This window comes from Phoxinus phoxinus, assembly GCF_949152265.1.
Source record: "Phoxinus phoxinus genome assembly, chromosome: 17".
NCBI lineage: Eukaryota > Metazoa > Chordata > Actinopteri > Cypriniformes > Leuciscidae > Phoxinus > Phoxinus phoxinus.
Genome location: NC_136892.1, coordinates 6,332,504 through 6,349,155, shown reverse-complemented (window position 1 = coordinate 6,349,155; position 16,652 = coordinate 6,332,504). Strand labels below are relative to the sequence as shown.

The 16,652-nt window shown below is 40.8% G+C and overlaps 1 protein-coding gene across 1 annotated transcript; it reads right to left on the bottom strand.

The window, feature by feature from the left end:
* Positions 1–1,907: 1,907 nt before the first annotated feature.
* Positions 1,908–7,367, bottom strand: spry4 (sprouty homolog 4). The gene is made up of 2 exons (XM_079586799.1): positions 7,146–7,367; positions 1,908–5,670 (listed from the first exon to the last, which is right to left on the bottom strand). The coding sequence occupies exon 2, from the start codon at positions 5,617–5,619 to the stop codon at positions 4,684–4,686; it is 936 nt and encodes a 311-aa protein (XP_079442925.1). The 5' UTR covers positions 5,620–5,670; positions 7,146–7,367; the 3' UTR covers positions 1,908–4,683.
* Between the last annotated feature and the right edge of the window lie 9,285 nt (positions 7,368–16,652).

The following is a 16,652-nucleotide window of genomic DNA, read 5'->3' as shown; positions in this document are numbered from 1 at the left end:
GCCTATATATAAATAGCCGACTCACTCCTGTCCCATGACAGTGTTCCAGCATCTCTCGTCCACCCAAACTCCTCACTCTCAACTGTTCCTATCCCAGCCAGGGATGGTGGGAGCACTCTGGGCTCGGAGCCCTCGCCCCAGACAGCAGGCCAAATACGCATACTCTTTACTCTATTCGATTATATGTAAGTGTGAACTAGTGAAATGGGATGATTAAAAATCCTGTAGACCCACACTGAATGAGGGACCCAAGCCAAATCTAGACATCAGAATGTCATAAGCTATGTTTATGCCATTAAGTAATCCATTAGTAATCGGATTGATGGCTCAATTGGACTGATAAGGCTTCATGTAAACACCTCAATCGATCCTATTAAGCTCAGTCTGAATTAAATTTTGATCGGATTGGAAAGGGCGGTGTAGACCTGAAATAATCCGGTCAATAGCACAAAAATAATAATGTAAACGCTTGAATAGTTTCAGATTCAAAAATACCTTGTGCACATGCAGTGATTTTTACGTCTCACAAACATCCATGTTTAGTGGAGGAGACTAAATTTAGTTTAAAAATATTTGCTTAAAAACCTCTTCTGCCACATGTGTCAGCTTTCTTTGTAGATGTCATTGAGGCAAAAAAAAAAAACCTGGTTCCGTCAACAAAAACCCGATAGGATTTTTTCATTGGCTTTTAGATTATTGCAGAAAATAAGTTATGTGACCGACAAAAAAATGTTTGATTCTTACAGGTTTTGTTCATCATGATAATCTTCACAAATTAAATTTGAATTCTACCATCACCAGAAGTATGAATCTAAACTTAGGATGCAAATTGCATGACTTCAACATCACACTCTTTCATTATTTAATTAACAACCTTTTTCCCTGAATGTTTGAGTTAGAATAGTTTGCAAGAGCACGACTGACACGGCGAGTAGGTGAGTTTACCTGTCCGGCGTGATGACGTTTTATGTTCCCGACAGCCCCTGTAGTCCCATTTAGCCACATGCTAGCAACCACCTTTTACAGAAAAGCTTTAATAAATCACCAGGGGGTGTTACGGATGTATTCTATGTTGTAGAATAGAACTATGTTGAGCTTGTGTTCACCACAAATCTTATTTCAGGCCATTCAGGACTAACCGGAAATGCTAAAATGCTAATTTGTTTCTGGGTTTTGGCTTCCAAAATGACGTCATCCCTGCAGCTCTCTATTTTACTCACAGTAGCTGCGGTTTCATGTAATGCAAATGTAAACGAATATGTGAATCCTGGATTCATTCAGATTAATAGTAGATATTCTAGTGCATGCAAACATACTTATAGAGACATGGAGGTGATCTCTGTTGTCCTGGGCCAATATGATGCTACCCAGAATAACCTAGAACACCCTAGTTATTACCCAGAAACCCTAGCAAGTTTATAGCAACCCATACTAGAGAATGTGATTCCATTATGTTTTAGCTCAAAATAACATATCTGCCCTTTTGCATCCCATATTCATGACATTTTCTATTATGGAGAACTATTCAGCTGAATATTTTTGTGCAAAAATGACTAAACTGTACAATTATCTACAGTCCCAGGAAAATGATTTCATACATAGCGGAACCACTCTCATATCTTAATCGTGTAATAAAATGATTTCAACTCACTATTTAATGTCCATTTATTTGGAAAGTAGCCAGCTGATCACTGGGTTTATATTGCAATAATAATGGTTTAATTGTACTTTATTTCTTTAACTAAAAAGTATTTTTTTTATCATTTGAATTTGACCAACTTAACAAATGAATGTCAAGATTACAAATTGTTGTAAAATACCATTGTTTTAAACAATCATGTTTTCCAACAGCATGTTCTGTATGAATGCAGGGACACTGAAGACACGACACAAAGAGTTTTATATTTAACAATATATATTTTCCGATTTCAATGTACATTCCGTTTTGACATAAGCTTTTATTCACAAACAAAAGTAGGCATCTAAATAAATACTATATAAAATAGAACTTCAAAATAAATATATCTATAAAGGGACATTTTCATATGTGTGAGAGATTTTTTTTCTTTTTGCTTTTTTAAACAAAACAAAAGCACATTGCTCTTTTCTTTAATCCTCAACATTAACAATGAAGCCAAAAACAAAACAAAAAAAAGCACAAAAAAATGCAGAGAAGTACAAGCACAGTTTGGAAGGCAGCTTAAAGTGGGTTAAAAAGAAAAGGTTTCTAGTGGCCAAGAAACTGTACCACAAAAAGACATAGCGTACTGATGGAAATATCTCAGCAATGGGTTGATAGAAGGAAGATCGTTCAATTGCGCGTAGGCCAGATTATTATGTGAACAACCATAAAGTTTTTCTGTAGTCAAGAGAAATGTGAAAGATGAGTTGGGGCAAAAACAGAATAGGATGGAATGTAATGTTACTTGAGAGGGATCCCCGTTCCTCCCAGTTCACGCACAGCAGCTGTATATGTCAATCAAGCACTGAAGATGTTGCACCATTTTAGGAGGAAGGAGGAAAAACAAAATGCTTGGCCACATTCGGGTAAAAAAAAAGAAAAGAAAAAAACGTTACTTTGAGCGTGATGAAATGCCGTTCCTTCGGTGAATACAATTAAATCTACAGTTTCATGGGCACTGAGGAACCGGGAATTAGCCTTGCCTCTCTCGTGCTAATGAGGCAGGGCTAGCATTAACAGAGGTATTTTTATTGCCTGGCACACTTTTCTAAATCAAGTGCTTGTAATTGAAATACCTAAAACACCCTACCTTCTATGCCACAGCCACATAATTTTAACCCCCACCCGCCCCCAGCCCTCCCAAAAATATAATAATTCATTTATATACTTTTGTACTGAATTGTAATTAAATTGTACCATGCAATTTCTCAGGACATTTGAAACATATTTTAAGATAGCTAGTTTCTTGAGACTATTTACAAGAACGTGTAACCTGCATAGGTCAAAATCTAAGATATCTATGGTACATTTGCAACTCTTCTCTATGCAAGCGTCTCCATTCAGAACTACTCTGGCACTTATCCACGGGTTAGATTGCAAACTTAAACTTAAACACTAGCCTTATACATTCAAGACTAAGAACAGTAGTGTATTTCTGCCTTTCTGATTTGTGCAACAAGTACAAACGTTGGAGTATGTGGGACTAAATGAGCGAGGTCTCAGTTCGATATAAATGCGTGAACCGTGGGTTTGTGTTGAGCAGGCAGAAAACATTCCCTCGTGCTCCAAGACTCTAGGAATCCTGGGAAGTAGAGCACCGTACCTTTAAGAGCTTACTGTCGCACTAATTGGCTAGAGTACAACAATGCATGCTCACTTGAAAACAAACAATGAGAATTATAAAATGGTCAACGCAAACTCCATGGTGCACTCCTTTGGCAAAATCTCTATACTCTACATATAACAAAAATATATGTGGAGAAAGCAGTTCGATACTAGGGCACATTGATAGAGCGTTGTGTTTGGTGGTGGTATGGTGCGTAGTAAACTAGAGGAACTTTTCCAACTACAGTGAAACACTTTGTACATGCTACTGTACATAATACTGTGCTTTTGCCTTATTATAATGGTGATACAATTGGCATGTTAAGTTTATTAGCGGCAGAGCAGAATAAGCTACCTTTATAGCTTCTCCTTTTCCCGTAACTACTGGCCCTATATTTCTCATAGCTTATGAATGCTTGGTGTCTGGATTGCTGTTTTTTTACTTTTTTCCACTGCCTGTTTCCTTAACTCTAGTCACCAAACTAGTTCCAAGCTGAATTCACACGCTGTACGTAATTCAGATGAACGGATGATCCCTGAGGTCATTGTCTACAACAAATTGAACCGCTTACATTTGGAAGAATCATTATGGAAGTTCATGTATGCTATGGCATGTCATCAAAGGGACTACTTATGAAAGCTATTTCACCTATTTGCCGTCAGAAACAAACAATATGTCCCCACAGAAGATAGAAACATCCTGCCACGCGGTTATGGGTGGTCACCAATGTCTTTCGCAATAGTACACATTGCATTTAGGGACATCAAGGGAACTTAGAATCCTTCAATGAAACGAAATTACCTCCTATGTTTGCATTTCAAACAACAGAAGAAATAAAGCTCTATAACAAGCTTGTAAATGCACTGTGCACAGAGATGAAGTCTGGTTATTTTGATTGTGACATGTTATCAGCTTGGAATTCGCTGCAACCTTTCCACAGTGCCAGATCCGGAGAGGGATTGCCAAAGTATAGAGTGTTCTTGAATGGGTGATATTTACTTTGACTTTTCAAAGCCACCCAAAGAGAAAATAAACATCAGAGAAGAGATCGGAATCTTTCAAAAAAGACATTTTGCTAAAATGCAGCATTCTGTGTTAGCAAGTTCTTTTACTAGGGGCAAAAATGGCAAATACTTTGATCCCGCAGCCATTGTGAGAGAACCCAAGGAAAAGAAAATGCAGGCCTCTCCTCTGTAGTACTGTATAAACAAGTAAAATAATGGTTTGTGCCCGTTGGTCAGTCAAACACTGCTACTGATTTACGCCAGAATACCTTGAGCGCGAGGATAATGCGTGAACCTTAAGTACCATGATTTTGGGAAGTACACCACTACTGGAGAGGGTCCTGCTAACTTTGCTCACGAGTCTTTTTGTACTCTCCATTTCTGGCACACCATCACGAGGCCGGTTTCTCCAGCTGACAGGCCTTGACCTCCGCCACCTTGCAGGACTGGGTGCTTTTGCAGCGGCAGCCTGGGCGGCTGATGCCATCGTAGCACTTCTGCGAAAGCTTGGCGCAACCAGTGGCGGGCAAATAACACATCAGGCAGGGCAGCACCAGTGAAACGGCTGCCATGAAGGACCATCGTGCGCAACAGTTCGAGTGCGAGCAGGAGCATGGCTTGTCAGCACAGGAGCCTTCCTCATCCTCATCAGTGCAGTGGTAGAAGACGCCCTTGACTAGACACATGCAAGTGACAGAGTCCACTAGGTTCTGTGCTGAGCACAAGCAGTCTTGGTTGCAAACCCAACAAGAGGGCAAGGCCCGAGGCAATGTGCACTCTGTACATCGGCATTTGCCACACTTCTCACACAATAGCACATGCTTCTTCTCCACTGGCAAGGCCGTCACTGCCTTCAGGTTCTGAGTCTTGGAGCTCATCACCTTGGGTTGCTCTGCACCTAGAGTCCTGCCATGGCCATTGCCAGTAGTGTATGGATCCACAACAGGGGGGGGAGCTGCATGGTCCAGCAGCCGTTGGTCGGAGGAGGTGCTGCTGGAGCTGCTGATGGAGCTGGGCCGACCGCTGAATGAAATCCACGGATGTGTGGTGGCATCTGGGACCTCGCAGCGGGACAGATGAGGATGGTGTGGGGCTCCCAGCAGGACTTCCTGCCCCCTCGTGCTTGCCTTGTGGCTTGGTGGCTGTTGTGAGATCACAGCAGGGGTGTCAATGTAGTCATTCTCCAAATGTAAAGATTTCATTTGGTCAATGGGGTAGATAGTTAATGGGTGCTGGAGCCGTCCGTAGGGAACTCGGCTGTCCAGCAAAGGCTGCACCATGATGGAGGAGGAGACTCCAGGAATGTGGTGAGGAACCCTTGACTCCATCTGTAGGTTATGTTCCTCATATACCAGAGATCAGGTCAGCATTTAGCACTCCTGCAAAGATAACAGCACAGCTTAGTACTGAAAAGCATCCTCATACGATTCTATTCTATTCACACTTTTTTTTCCCTTGCCAATAACAAAGATTGGTTTGTGTGTTGGAAACATCTATATCTAAAATAATTTTCCTTTGCATAACAGAGCAAATTGGAGCTTGAAAATGACATCTGTAAAATAATTAGGGTTAACTGTAACTCGTAGCCTAATTAGGCCTATAAGTTTAAAAAAAAGTGTTTAAACCTTCACATCAACGATCAGATTTATTTGTATCAGTTTAGAGTACAAGCCCGCACTAGTGTTCTGAAGGGAGGGGTTTATTCAGAATAAACCAAACACAAGTTAAGAAAACCACACATAGGCTAAATTAAGATTTACAGCTTTTTTCTGAAACGATTAAGTAACAAATCACTACAAGTTGATAAATTCAAACCGGGATTCATTATGATTCATTTGAAAGAGTTAAAATCCTCTCCTCAACGCAGCTGCACGTTTGAAACAGTTAATCCAGGGAAATATTTTCGTTGGACGGTCCTGTAAAATGTTACACAGCCTATTTGTCTCTATATGTTTGCTACAGCGCTGAAGATAACTATGATGTGGGGAAAAACAACCTGTTGCGGGATTTTTGCGTGAGCTATCTAATATATTATAGTGGCACAGACTGGATACGTTGCGAATTAAGGGCTTCTGTGCTTCTCTAAAGCAAACTTGTACCCTAATGTCGTGTCGTCTATTAAAACGTCAGTTTACTACATTCTGGCGTGCCTCAATTACAGTTTCATACAAAGCAGTAACATTCAAACGGAGTTTTTAATACATACTATTACCCTACATATTTACTAATATAAAAACGTCTGTCTCCGACTAATCTCCATGAAGTGTTTTACTCTTTAAACCAAATATCGAATGCGCGAGCTGCAGTGAAGCGTCACGCGATGATATTCGACAGAACGCGAACGAACGAGCTGCTCGCGCGAGCAAATGGCACAGAATCGTGGTACGCAACACGAAATCCTGTTGTTTCTCCGATCAAATGAAATGAAACGATGTGTAGGCTATGGTTTACCCCAAATCCTCCGCGTCCATTTCATTCTTAAATCGCATACGATCCTGTCGTGGTTAGTGTCCGTAGTTAAATATTTACACAAGGCACAGAGACCTACAATGCGTTGCTAAAGAACGGCTGTATCGGCGCTTTGTGATAAACCAGCAAAACGACTCGATTCAGAACAAGAATATGAAACTCCATGTTTTAGCGTTGTCTTTGACATTTGTATTATGGTATGATATTACCAAAATATAAAGTAGCTAAATGCCATGCATATATATATATAGGCCTATAAGTTTAGGCTTAATATATATAATGCGTTCACCTATATATATATATATATATATATATATATATATATATATATATATATATATATATATATATATATATATATATAAAAACTAAACGAAAAACTCACTTGTATTAGGAAACAGATCATTTCCTTCTCAGATGAACAGATTATTGCGATATATTCCAACAATGGATAGATCCAAACGAAGCCACGAAGGGAAAAAATCCGGACGACTATCCGTGCGATGTGCACTGCAGTAAGGACACAGTCTTCTTCTCCATACGATGTTGCAACTACATGAGGGAAATGGCTTTTTATGAATGGGAGGGTAAGAAATGTACTGCGCAGATGCTTTGACAGATTTTTTTGTGAATGGGAGGGCATTACGACTCGGGGGTTACACTTTTATGAATGGGAGAGCTCCGGATTTTACAGCGCATGCGCCATTCCAAGATTTCATGAATGGAAGAATGGGGGGCTTTTCGTCACAAGGGCAATGCCAAAGCGGATTACACGAAGAAGGCGGCCACAACTGCTTTAATTCATGTTTTCTATACATTGCCTTATGTGTGTCTTCTTAAGGTCCTGACCTGCTATGGTATGGAAGTATTCTTCTCTTTCAACGAAATTTAAGGCAACATATGTAGGCTAGGCTACTGGACAATTTTAACCGCGGTGTTCATCTATTATTGTTTGATGTGACGCACTGAATGTAAAATTGTTGGATCGTTAGATAACGTTTTAGTCCAAAACACTTCCAGTTTCGTCACCACGGGTTAATTTGTAGCTATAGGCTAAGCCTCCAGTGCACTTTATCCTCTTTTTTTTTTTTTTTTTTGTGATAATCAGAAAACAGGGCAGGAACAATCGGCATTGCTTAAAATGAGAGAGAGAGTTTAATCAGTCCCATTTTGATTTCCTATTTGATGGCGCTCGCGCACTGGAGTAGCAAAAACACGTTTATGACGCAGCAGCATGAGGTCATGCAGGACCAACAAAAGAACAGGATGTTGTCGATTTGTAACGATCCCACAAGCAGGAAATGTGTGTGGATTTTCTTTTTAACACCCCCCCCCCCTGTCTACCCTTCCCCCCACGGATAATTCCCAGCTTGTGGCTTGACTAATGCTGTCAAATGTTAATGGGAAGTCTCCACATTAGCACACATTTCCATGACAACATCTGCTTTCACATTAAAAATACAATCACATTTTTTGATGTGCTAAATTTAGGAGAGAAAGGTTTTCATTATTATTATTATAGGTAAAAAAAAAATACTGTGCTAAAATGATATCCCTCTTAGAAAATAGAAAAAAATAAAGCACTTTCAATATTGATTAGATGGAACCCGAGGGCGAGAGAAAGAGCTAAATATAGCGCATACACTCTCTTTGAACACAGTGTTTCCCATTTGGTGCTAACGACCACAAACTGAGTACAGGATTATCAAACGGGGCAATTTAACATCTCCAATACACAATGGGTTACATACCATAAAATCCTTCTGTCAAATGTCATATAAATCTCATGACACATCATGATTAGCCTATTATTATTATTTACGTTCTGCCAAATGTCATACAAATCTAATGATTAATCATTGATTATTTATATATGTATTTACGTTCAGCCAAATGCCATATTTCTAATGATGCATAATTGATTATTTATTTATTTACGTTCTGCCAAATGTATATAAATCTAATGATGAATCATTGATTATTTATTTATTTAAGTTCTGCCAAATGTTACATTAATGTAATGATGAATCATTGATTATTCATTTATTTAAGTTCTGCCAAATGTTACATAAATGTAATGATGAATCATATTATTTATTTATTTACGTTCTGCTAGATGTCATATAAATCTAATGATGAATCATTGATTATTTATGTATTTATTTATTTACGTTCTGCCATATGTCAAATAAATCTAATGATGACTTATTGGTTATTTATTCATTTATGTTCTGCCAAATGTCATATAAATCTAATGATGAATTATTTATTATGTATTTACGTTCTGCCAAATGTCATATAGGCTACATCTAATAATGAATCATTGATTATTTATTTATTTACTTTCTGCCTAATTTCGTATAAATATAATGATGACTGACTCACTAATGAATGGTTAATTCATTGATATATTCTATTTTGCTTTTACTATTTTGAAGATATTTTTGATGAAATCTGAGATCTGGCTCATTCCTCCATAAGGTAATTGCATCTGCCGGCCCAGAGAAGTTAGTAAAGACATCGTTAAAATAGTCTAAGTGACTACAGTGGCTCAACCATAAGTTGATCAAGCAACGATAATGCTTTTTGTGGAAAAAACAACAACAAAAATAACGACTTTATTCAACTATTAATTTTCTTCTGTGTGGGCATCTGAGTGAGTTCACGAGAACGCCACGACGCATGCGCGAGAACTGAGAAGATGACGCGATGGGTCTCGATGTGTTTAAAATGATTCTAAAGTGTGCATTTCCTGGATGTCCGAATCGTGAGAAACCAACGAGAAAACGTATAAGTGCCTTACCAATGCCGCAAAATGAATGGCTTACCTTTCACACTTTCCCATCAAATGATCTTCTCAGTTCTCGCGCACACAGAAGAAAAATAATAGTTGAATAAAGTCTTTATTTTAAGCGGTTTTGGCCACTGTAGTCACTTGGACTATTTTAACAATGTCTTTACTAACTTTTCTGGTATGGCAGATATTGATTACCTAGCAGCCTATGAAGGAGTGAGACAGCTCTCAGATTTCATCAAAAATATCTTCATTTGTGTTCCGAAGATGACCGAAAGTCTTGTATGTGAGTAATTACTGACAGAATTTTCATTTTTGGCTCAACTAACCCATTAACCCTTGTTTTAGTGTTTAACGTTAGATGGTTAGAGATGTATTTTTTGTGCAACCATTTAACATTCATAAATAAAAGATTAGTTTGTAACTCCAAAAATTCTCACCCTCATTATTATTATTTTTTAACAACCCCAACTGTATTGCAGTTATTATCTGCTTAAAGTTGTATCACTTAGAGCCTTTCTTTGTAATTGAAAGCAGCACATATTTCGAGTATAATTTTGTATATCAATTATATGGAGTGTTTTATCCCTAACTTAAATCTGTGCTGTTGCTTTTAGGCTAGACTTGACTAGTGACCTGATTTAAAAAACAGCAGCCTGTGTCCAATTGGGGGGTCCCTCAGCTTCAAGCCAAGCCCACAGGAAGGAGCTTGTGAGAGGGATATATGCAGAGAATGCCCGCCTTTGGAGATCTGGGCCTGTGTGGGAAGAAGGGGAAGGCCCCTTCTGGTCCCCTGCTGATAGATAAGGGAAAACCGAGCTCTTGGTGAGATGGTGACCCTCGACCCTTCTTCAGAGAACTGACAGGAGCGGCCCTGAACTCTCACCCATGGGACAAACTAGCGATGAAGCGTGACCTGTTGCTGGGGGCGTGGACCTGCCATTCAGGCTGCGAGCATTCTGGGCATTCCACGCGTCATTCCCGTTACATAAGCAGACCCGCCCCCCCCCCCCCCCCCCCCATGAGAACCCACTCCAGAACCCCCACTATCCCCATCACAAAGTTCCCATTCCACACCATCAATGCTAGACACCATTACCCAGCATTTCCACACAAGCCTTTTAGGAGAAAGCCAGAAAAGAGGAATAAATGTGTCAAAACAGAAACCAGACGGGACACTCAAATCCAAAAGTTTGCCACTGCATGTTTTTCAGACTTGAAACTTGAGCTCTTTATAGCTCTTTATATGTATGTTTGCATAGATGACAATCCCCACTTCCTGCGACAGCAGCTGGTTTTCGGCTTGCAGAACTGGATAAAATCAAAAGAAATGTGTGGAGCCTGTAATAACATGCCAGCTGCTCTTCTTGTTGAACAACCTGATCTTATCTTTATCAAAAGTATAGCAACATATAGAGTTTACCATGCTCACGGTATAGTGTTTTTGCCCATTTCAGTTATATGTTGAAAATATACTCTTGTCAGGCTTGAGTCAGCAGTTATGAATCTGACCATAATGCCAGTCAGTGCAGTTGGGTGGCAAAGCAGGAGGAGGTCAACCTTCATGCTGTCCTCAGCGCTCCTTGCTGACATGAGAACGCCTGACCTTCATTAGTAGTGCATCATGGAGTCACTAACAGCGGGGAGCTATATTTGAGACCTGAATCAGCAATGCTGGCCCAAGCAAAGCACAGTGGATCAGCATTATACACCCCAAGGAGGCCTTTGTTGACAAGCTATCAGCTAAAATAAGCTCCAGCCGGGAGAGGCACACATTTCCATCAGCAGCCCGCTTCCTGTGAGACAGCATTTTTCTGAATGACGAAGGGAAGCGTCCACACATCCACTGGACATTACTAGTCATTTATTTGTTTTGTGAATAAAACTAATTAATGATTAATGAGCAGGAGGGCTTTGAGTGCCAGGCTTTGTCCACACTAATACCTTTTCGTTTGAAAATGCATTTTTCTCTCCATTTTGGCCTTCTGTCCACACTGAGACAGCGTTTTTACTAATGAAAACAAAGCTTTATTTAAACGCTCTCTAAAGTGGATACATTGTGTGTAATTTTTTAATGTACTGTATCAGGTTTTGGCGAAATGCTGGCTATGGAGTCCATTACAAATTTCCCTAGGGACAATAAAGTATTTCAAATTTAAAAACTAAATTTTCGCGTTGTAGTGTGGACTGTCAAAACGGTGGTATTTAAAAACGATGACGTACTGTAAGTTTAGTCATGACGCATATTGTACCAATACATATTCGTGTTTATAAATATTGTGCCTGTTATGTGCTATTCACTGTTGCTAAAATTGTTACTTTACCCACTCTTCATATCACAGTCCTGCAAAGATGACAGAAAATGTACTGTGGACAGAGCTTTTTTAAACGAAAACGCCGTCTTCAAATGTATCCGGATTAATGTGGACGTAGCCTCATTCAGTGAAACAAGATTAGGAAGTGCTAACATCCAGTAATATCTACATCATTTGTGTCCTTGGGTATTTGTAACATTTTGCTTCGCAATCTGACCCGAAATCCCTGATATACTCAGAGTTTTTGCTGCTTTACTGCAGTTTCCATTTTGTTAATTAGCCCTATTGTCTGCTTATCAATCAGATTAGCGCTGGGGGATCTGGGCGGAGGGTGCTGAGTAGAGCAAGTTTACCCAGGAGGAAGTGCAGGGCTTTGATCTCTGCTAATGAGCTGCCAATACTGCCCTCAAGGGCTACTTCCTGGGGCCAGCTGGAAGCCTGCAAGTTAGGCCACCTGAAACAACACGTACTCTTTCCCTTTCCAAGTGCCCTCACCCCACCTGCCCTTCCCCCAGTTTTCTTCAATGGTAACCCTTCCCCCAAATTGAACTCTGTGATAATTGGAGATAGAGGTGGGCTACAGTCACTCAAGGTTTTATTGTCCCTATACACTCTTTAGCCAGACTAGTGGCCTGATGTTCTTGGTGACACTTCGCTTTTTTATTTAGATCAACTTTTCCCCTTTGGTAAATGATGGATGCAACATTCTGTTTGTTCTGTCACTCTCCTCAAGCTCAGCCAGATTTTTCAAGTTTGAAATGTTCACAATCAGTACTTTGAAATTGGGTTAATTGAACATTTTAGCTAGATTACAATAAATGAAAGATTTTTTTTGTTGTTGCTTTTTTCTCCCCTCATAGTTCACTGACAATTTTTGTCCTGTAAATATGCTCAACTATTTTATTTTTGTAATAATAATTTAACAATTTTTTTTCTAAGGAAAGAGTGCATTTCTTATCTTTGTGATTTGAAAATAATTTAAGGAAACAAACTTTGACGTTGGCCTGAGAAAGTGTCATAGCGCTGCCCACAGTGCTATTGCTCCGACACGACAGCTCTCTTTCATCAGATATGGTATCTATGGGTCATAATACTGATACAATACTGATTGTTTCAAAGCAGCTTGACAGTAATAACAGGAAAATAAAGCACTAGTTTATTTCGGCTGTACAGCAGATCTAGAAGAAAATAATGTCATACCGTCTCTCTATTAATTTTGAAGCTGTGGGTTTGTAGTTACATCGAAAGTTGAAAAATCTATATTATAACTGTTGAGTTTCTAAGTGGCAACACTTAAGTGATAAATCACTGGCCAGTGTTGGTAATGAGTTTCTGCGCTCCTGAATGTTTCTCTGTGCCCGCGATCTTTACGTGATGTGCGAGCGACCGTCGGTATGAGTGTTCCTGTGCCACAATGTATCACCACATCACCACATTTGTTAAATATGATGATACACACCCGATGGTCTCACTTGAATGTTCAAATTGGCAAGCCTTTAAACATACAATTGACAAACTTTCGTGAGGACGCAAGCTTTAGTGCTCTTGCTCGGGAGCTTGTGCGCTGTGTGTGTGTGTGTATTCTTTACTGAAGACAAAATGTGTCCAAACGACAGACACTGCGTTTTTCTTTGGTACAAGCTGCTCCTGTCGCTCAGTTGACTTGGCGTTTGAGTTCTTCTCCATGTTGCTTTCATGCCGCTGACTGGACGGGGCGGAATCACGTGACTACACACGTGGTAATATGTTTTTAAGGAGAAAATTGCATAGGTTAGAGGTTCTAGATTTCGGTTTCGATTACTTTTCGATTAATTGTCCGGCCTACTTTGAATTATGAAACCCTCAGACAGATTATTTCACAGTTTCAAAACCAGACATCTCCGTCCCATGGAATGTCCAAACAGGAGTGCGTGATTCTCTCCAGAACGCCCCTTAATCCTCACCGCTTCCAGTAAACCTCTCACTGTTGGGTATCCTCTCACTCCTTTGTGACCGTGGGAGAGGGTTGAAACAGAAAGCTCAGCCAATCCTCAGAAGCTCTGTTTCACATCCATTCTCTTCCTTGATCCAGCTCAGGTACCTGCAGTCCTGGGAAAGAAGCGACTGGCCATGTCTTTCCCCACTGGACATTGAGCCATGCTGAGGTTGATGGCGAGCACACAGCAGCCCCTTTCATGGGCGTGGGGACAGGGCAACACGGGACACTTCCTGGGCTGAATGGCGCCCCGACACTCGACACCTGGGACAGCGGCGCTTCGACGCTGGCCCGGTGCCAACCTCAACGAGGCACCTTTGTGCTCCTGGTCTCAGTAACCTATCCGGAAAGATCTCTCAGTGCTGGTTCCCATGCATCACTCCACTCTACTTCACACTGCCTTTGTGCCCAACTGGCTCGGGACTCTCCTCACTTCCTTTCGCCTCAATCCAGGCTATAATTGCATGGTCCCAGTGAAAAGCAAGTATGAACTTGAAAAGAGGGGTTCAACTCTTGCTTTGCAGTAGCCTTTGGGCTCGGGCCACTGAATACAGTTTCTTGTACATGTAAAACCATTCTCCAGGATTAATTTGAAGGCATTGTTCAAACATGGCCTATCTGGTGTCCCACTGTCTTTACTGCTGCTCTTTAAATCTTCCTCACAATAAGGTACAAAGTGCTTCATTCTCCTAAATAAAGGAAGCACAATAATCTCTTGTTGTGACAATCCACTATTGCGCTTGAAGCAGGACATCAAAAATAAATCGAAAATATGCTAATTTTGCTAGAAATGTTAACCACTGTGATCCAGGCACATAAAAACGGGGGTGTTGAGCCTGTTGAGATGTGAAATGGCTAACCACAAAAAGCCATACGATGGCAACATGTGCACAGGAGACTAGGTTTGCTTGTTTTGAGGTGTTGCCTCCAAGCTCTGTGCGGCTCGGTCCAAACCCACCAACCCATCTAGCTTGTCAGACGCACAAGGCTGTCTCCCCAGGATGGTTTAGTACATTGTACAAAGTGACAAACCCATCAAAGCACCCGGGCCCAAATAAAAGGTCTTTTTATGACTTTCCTTCAAAGAGCGGCTAGGAGTTCAAAGCACACACAGTGAGAGCGAGTCGATGGAAAGTTCAGAATCATACGGAGAGGCAAAGAGATGTGGGGGTGGGGGGGGTGAGGGCCTCAAAGGGGATTCAATATTGCTCATGAAAGGCCTCCCCCAACCTGCCATACTCTGTGTTCTCCTAGGCAGTAAATCTTCGACATTAGGTTATCATTCTCCTGTACACGCCACCTTGCCGCCGCACTAAATATATTTCAATTTCATAAACATATGACGTATTCACGGTATCTTCTGCAGCATATGGCCTGTCTTCTGAAGACGAAGCAGTCAGTGGCTGTACAGTTTAGCCTGCACGGCACAGATAAGAATGCAGCTCAGAGTTGGGAAAAATGATTTTGCTTCCTGCCCTCAATTTGTGCCTCCCTTTTCAGAAACCGAGAGAGCTCTTTAATTAAAAATGGATGTCACTTGTGGTAAATATCCTTATTTATGTGCATACAGTTGTATGCCTAACATCAAATGCATCTTTGATGTGAAGGCATGTTAAGCCCCAATTCGGTCTCAATTTACAGCGTAATGTGAGCTTTCAATAAATGCACAGCTTTGATGACTTGATGGCTGCACTGCATCTTCTATTGCATTCTGAATGCAGTTTCTGAGTAAACCTTGCCATATTTCATTGGAATGAAGTGAATCAGCCCAAATTTATTTGCTATCATGCAGTGGTGAGGAATGATGTATCACCAAGAGAACCATGTGTCCAGTTTGTCAACGTCCCTTCTACAGTCATTGAATAATTTTTTTATTTTTTTGATGAGTCATGTTGAATCAATGTAGAGCACGTTTACGGAACTTGTGCGCAGACAACAATTACATTATATGGACAACTTTACAAGCGGAAACCCTAGAACTAGGGCAAACGTACGATGACCCAAATCTGCGTATATCTGATGCTCAGGGGTGAATCCATTGTTCTGCTATAGTGAAACATGTTAGCATGCTGATGGGACAATAATAGTGACTGAAAAAGCCAACCTTGGAAATCTTTTTCATTTGTTGAATAACACAAATAAGAGTTTAGAACAATCTCCCTCAACCAAGTCTGGGTAACTCTCCAAACAAACATTAACAGTGAAGCAAAGAATCAACTCCAATCAAATGCAAACTATGAGCATGTGTGTGCGGCCTCACTAATTACAAAGCAGCCTGAGTTTACGTTGGCTGAGCGACAGCGAGCGCTGCGGGCTGATCCACTAACCAGCTGACAGATTGGCCATCCTAAAGTTTGGCTTTAGCAAGTGTCATTCCATTCACTCTGTGCCGATACCATATCAAGTCACCCATGCCATTGTATAAATAAAGGTATGATTTCCGCTCGTAGATATATAATGCAGGTATCTCCTTACCAAGCCCTCCCTTCACACTGGCTTTGTGCCTCTGCAGTGCTCCTGAAATCCCCCAGCCCTTTTAATCCCCACAGCAACAAGGGTCTGTTTCTCTGCTTTATACTGAAGTAGGCCTCTGAGGCCTGCTGTATGCCTGTTGGCTAGAAGCCTCCTGTTTACAATTTCCCTATTCCTGTTTTTAATGTTGCTCCGAGAGCAGCCACAAAGGGCCAGTTTTGTCCAGCATGAACAAGGGAGCCATTAGAACAGAGATGGAGGAAGGAAGGAAAGGAGATTTGGGGGGGGGGGGGGGGGGGGGAATCAGGTGCCCCAGGGGGGATTAGTTATCCCAGC

What these genes read in the sequence shown, in the direction of transcription:
- spry4 (XM_079586799.1), bottom strand. Translation starts at nt 5,619, where the DNA reads ATGGAGTCAAGGGTTCCTCACCACATTCCTGGAGTCTCCTCCTCCATC.